We start from the raw sequence: 5,000 nt of genomic DNA, 5'->3' as shown, positions 1-5,000 counted from the left end.
ACTCCTGAGGGACTTCTCTGTATGCAAATAAGAAGCATCCCAAACGTTCATCCCAGTCTTGTGGGATGCCCTTCAAAACTCCATTGAATCTCTCAGTTAGCCCATTAGTGGCGGGATGGTAAGTAGTGGTCTTTAGATGTTTTAGACCACAACATTTCCACATACATTGCATCACTTCTCCCATGAATACACTGCCTTGATCTGTCAGCACTTCATGAGGGAAACCCAGCCTCATAAAGATTTTTAATAAAGCCTCTGCCACTACAGGGGCTTCTACAGATCTCAGTGCTTCTGCGTCTGGGTACCTGGTGGCAAAATCCACCACCACCACTAGATATTTCTTGCCATGCCTTGTGGGTTTGGAAAAAGGCCCCACCAAATCTATTCCCACTCTATAAAAGGGTTGTCCAATTATAGGAAGGGGCTTTAAGGGTGCCTTGGTCTTTACTCCACTCTTTCCCACCTTTTGGCATATTCCACAAGATAGACAATGTTGTTTTACATCCTTGGAGATATTTGGCCAATAATAATGTGGAGCCAATCTCCTCTTGGTCTTTTTTATTCCCAGATGTCCTGCACATGGGACATCGTGGGCTACCTCTAGCAATCTGGTTCTGTATTTGCTAGGTACTATCAATTGCTTCACTGGTTCACATTCATCCTTTCTCTCAGCAGGCATCCACAGTCTATATAAAATCCCATTCTCACACACAACTTGATTCCCCAGTTTGTCAGTGAAAGGAATCTGTTGGGTCAGAGCTTGTTCCTTTATCTGCTTCAGACTTATATCTTTATGCAGCTCTTCCCTGAATTGATCTGCTTCTTCCCCAGAGACCACTTGATACAGTTTGTCTTCTTCAGCAGGCCTGCTAGTGGTTGCTATGGTGACCTGAGGCTGGTTAACAGATTCCACCCTGTTTGTTTCAGCCCCCCTTAATATGGCTTCTTTTTCTCTGCCAATTTGCTGTCTGGTCACTACATATATTTTCCCCTGTGCCCCCATAACATCTCTTCCCAGTATTACTGGTTCTTGTTGCTGGGCATTAATACCAACTTTATATTGGCCCTTTCGGCCTCTCCATTCCATTTTCACTAGGGCCACAGGCAAACTCTCTGGTTGACCCCTCACTCCTTGGATAGTCACTGTTTCCTGAGGTAATATTTCTTCAGATTTTATTAAATCTGGCCTCAGTAATGTCTGAGCGGCACCAGTGTCAAGCAATGCCCAATAAGTTGCCCCTTGTACACTCACTTCCTCTCTCAGACTTGAATCAAGGTCTGTTACTTCTGTCCAGTTTATCTGGCAAAACTGAACCTTTTTCGCTGTTTCTAAAGCCTTGGGCTCTGTTTTCACTGCCCTTGTCTGAGCAGGATTACTAATGGGGTTGGCAACCTCACATTGAAAATGTAGGTGTCCCGGTCTACCACATTTGTAGCATAATTTCTCCTCACTTTTAGGGTACACAGATCCACTCTGGGGTGTCCTGTGCCCTTCAGATTTTAATGGAGGACTCACTCGCTGTGGTACCACATCCCTTCTGCCAGCACTATATGGTCTGGGTTTAAACTCTCTTGATGTTTTCCCCACCCAGCCAGTTCTATTGGAGGCGAAGTGATCTGCCAACTCTGCAGCCAACTCTGCCAACTTTTTATGTATTCAGCCATGGTGTTTGAGTTCACTCACTCTTTGCCACACACTCTTTGCCAGTCACTCTCACAAGAAATCTTGTTTTGTTATTTCTGTTTGCCACACCACTGTTCTGGATTCTCTAGTATTCGTATCTGGATTCTCTGTTGTTCGTATCCCGCCACTACTGACACCACATGTGATGCGTCCTTCCCTGGCTCTCCCTGTCAGGTTCCTACCTGCTCGTGGTTACTGCCTGTCTCTAGGCACCACCAGGGACTCCACCAGTCCGGACCGCACTGTCTTACGGTTTACCTATCCGCTCTTGCACAGATCTCAACAGATCCCCCTGCTAGGCAACCACCAGTAACGTCTCAATACTAGTATTCCCAGAGACTCTGAATACTGGTATTGTTATTCTCTTCACCGCTGCCACCATTTGTTACAGTTCCCCTTCAGCCTTGGTCATTACCTTACCCTCCCTTCTGGTCTGTGAAACCCCAGTCAAGGATCAGGCCTTTGGTAAACCAAATTAAGTATTTATTACAGATAACAAAGCTAACAAGATTTCTTCTTAAGGCGCATAAGCATATGGTTTTACTCAATACTAATCCGAACTCCACCTCCCTCCTTCTTCACGCTCTCCTGGCAAACAACTCTCTCAAACCCCACCAAGCAATCCACTCTTTCTCTTCTCCCCCCAGATTCCACAATTCACCACCTCACATTCACCCAGATTTACCTGTCATCCTTTCATTTATACTGTCAGCCATTTTAAACATTCAGCCAATCATCAAGCATTCTATTGCCCATTCACTCCCCCTCCTCTTTCACTACTTACCATGTATACTCTAAACAACCAGCACTTACCATATATACACTAATATATAGGAACATCACAGGCACACCCTGAGAAGCTGAGAGCAATTGAAGAAGCAATAAAGGCAAGGAGACATGGCCTTCCTGAACCAATGCATGACACCCCTCCTCCCAAAATGCTGAAGCAGCAGCAGACAACCCTTGGGAGGTGGGGATCTGGCAGGGAGCCTGTCACCCAGAGCAATCTCAACAGGAGATTCATTGATTTCATTGTAGAGGAGACATTACCACTTCAGACTGTGGACAAACCATCATTCATTAATCTGGTTCGCATTGGACTCCCCAAAGATCTCACCATCATATGTGCCAAGACTCTGAGAGACAGAATTGAGAAGAGAGCATGCCACATGAGAGAAACTCTTGCAAACTGAATGGGTGCTGTGGCATATATAGCAACTACTGCAGATTGTTGGACCAATGGCAAGAAGAGTTACTTTGGGGTAACAGCCCACTGGATCAACCCAACTACCCTGAAACATGAGGTCGGGGCCTTGGCTTGTAAGCGTCTGAAGGGGCGCCATACATACGATGTCCTTTCAAAAGCACTGCATGATGTACATGTGCAGTACAGGATCCACAACAAAGTTATGTGCACTACTACAGACAATGGCTCCAACTTTGTGAAAGCGTTCAGAGTTTTCATGGCCAAAGAACCAGTGGAAGCTGCAGGCACCAGTGACGATGATGGTGATAACCAGGAGGAGGAGGAGGAGGAGGCTGAGGTGGAGTTTGTGCCTATCTGTGAGATCCTGGACACAGGACCTGAGGCAGAGGAAGAAGCTGCAGACTCAGGAGAGGATTTTGTTTTACCACCACACCAGAGATGTGCTAGCCACACCCTCAACCTTGTGGCAACACAAGACATAGAGGACATGCTTTCTGACTCCTCCAAAAGTAGTCTTCTTGGTCCTTTCAAGAAACACTTTCGTTCCTTGATGGGAAAGTGCAGCAAGTTGTGGTCCAAGCAGAACCAGTCAGCCTAGATTGCTGAGTATATCCGTGCGCAATGTGGTGTGTATCTGAAGGTACCGAATAAGACCAGGTGGAATTCCACCTTTGATGCGTTGAAGCAACTACATGAGCTCCTGTCAACTGTGCCACTAAAAATGCATGCCATAATGGACCGCTGCTCCTTGTCCAGGATCACAGCTGCTGAGATTGAAGTGGTACAGGAATACACAGAGATTATGGAGCCACTAGCCCAGTCCCTAGATATCCTGCAACAGGAGAACGGCATGTTCATGGGGTATTTGCTACCAACGCTCTGCAATCTGGACCGCAAGTTAGAAGGACTGGAAAACAAACCTGAGAGGTACACATACTGTTTTCAGCTGCTGAGAGGTGTGCGCGAAGCCCTAAGAAAGCGGTTTGCAGCTATCTGGGAGGACAAGAGGCTTCTTCTGGCAGCCTGCCTACACCCTCGCTTCAAACTAGATTGGCTGGAATCGTGTCAGGCCACCACCCATACCAACAAGTAAGAACATTAGGGAAGACCTTTGGGTGGATTACTCCAAGGGAGTACTTCAAGGGAGGCATCAGAGGGCTTAAGGTGGTAGGCAGGGGCTGGGCCTTTTCTTCCTGGGGCTCCTCATCACAACCTTGGGTTGCTGCAGGTAATCCTTAAGGGTCTGCTGTGCTGCCCCATGAGTGTGGTGACTTGGTCACCTTCCTACCTTCCATGTCATCATCCACAGGCTCAGGCTGGACCCTGAACCAGGGGACATGACAAGCATCAGGAAATGAAGAGCAGATGATGGTTTCCTAACATATATGTGTTAACATATCCTCTCTCTTTCTTAGATACACAATGGAAGCCTTGTTGAAAGCTGAAATAAAGATGGGTGTACTTAATGAGGACAGTGATCAGTCTTCAGATAAAGACCAGGAAGGAGATGACTTAGCAGATGACTTCTTTAACTTTCTGCCCCAGGGCAAGAAGTCAGCAGTGGACACTGCTGAGGAGGAACTGGTGAGGTACCTGAGGTCTCCCAGCAGGGAAGTGTCATCACTCCATGGCTTTCCACGTGTGCTGCGGTGTTTTTTGCAGCACAACACAGGCATGCCTTCAAGCGCCACAGTAGAACGCCTGTTCAGTACTGGTGGCAACGTAATGACTGTAAAAAGACATTCCTTGTCTGACATGCTCTTTGAGCATCTTGTTCTTTTGAGACATAACAGAAACATATTATAAAAGCATTTCAAGTGTAAAATTTGATTTCAAGAGTTGGGGTATCTTCATTGCTTGGGGGGATGTGAGATTCTGTTATGCCATTATGTTAATCTTATGGATAATTTTTTTTATTCTACTACCCCCTGTGTGTGTGTGTTTATTTTAATATTGTTTTAGGCTTCTTAGATGTGCAGCAGCCAAGGCCAGCACCTTGTAGGAGTTTTTTTCAAAAAAGTAACTGAAATGTAATTGTAGTGATTACTTTTGAGAAAAAGTAAAGTAATCAGTTACTTTCAGAGCAATTGTAATTGTAACGGTAATTAC

The 5,000-nt window shown here is 45.9% G+C and overlaps 1 protein-coding gene across 1 annotated transcript; it reads left to right on the top strand.

The window, feature by feature from the left end:
- The first annotated feature begins 3,492 nt into the window (after nt 1-3,492).
- On the top strand, nt 3,493-4,747 carry LOC133385764 (uncharacterized). Its single transcript, XM_061629345.1, has 2 exons — nt 3,493-3,980; nt 4,307-4,747. Exons 1-2 carry the CDS (start codon nt 3,613-3,615, stop codon nt 4,695-4,697), a joined length of 759 nt encoding a protein of 252 aa, XP_061485329.1. The 5' UTR covers nt 3,493-3,612; the 3' UTR covers nt 4,698-4,747.
- The last annotated feature ends 253 nt before the right edge of the window (nt 4,748-5,000 follow it).

The sequence above is a fragment of the Rhineura floridana genome, chromosome 5 (assembly GCF_030035675.1).
Source record: "Rhineura floridana isolate rRhiFlo1 chromosome 5, rRhiFlo1.hap2, whole genome shotgun sequence".
Classification (NCBI taxonomy): domain Eukaryota; kingdom Metazoa; phylum Chordata; class Lepidosauria; order Squamata; family Rhineuridae; genus Rhineura; species Rhineura floridana.
Note: the sequence above shows the minus strand (reverse complement) of the source record. Positions and strands in the feature narration are given on the sequence as shown.

Coding starts and splice junctions, on each gene's coding strand:
- LOC133385764 (XM_061629345.1), top strand. CDS start 3,613: ATGCATGCCATAATGGACCGCTGCTCCTTGTCCAGGATCACAGCTGCT. Junction 3,981..4,306: donor GCCACCACCCATACCAACAA/GTAAGAACATTA, acceptor TCTCTTTCTTAG/ATACACAATGGAAGCCTTGT.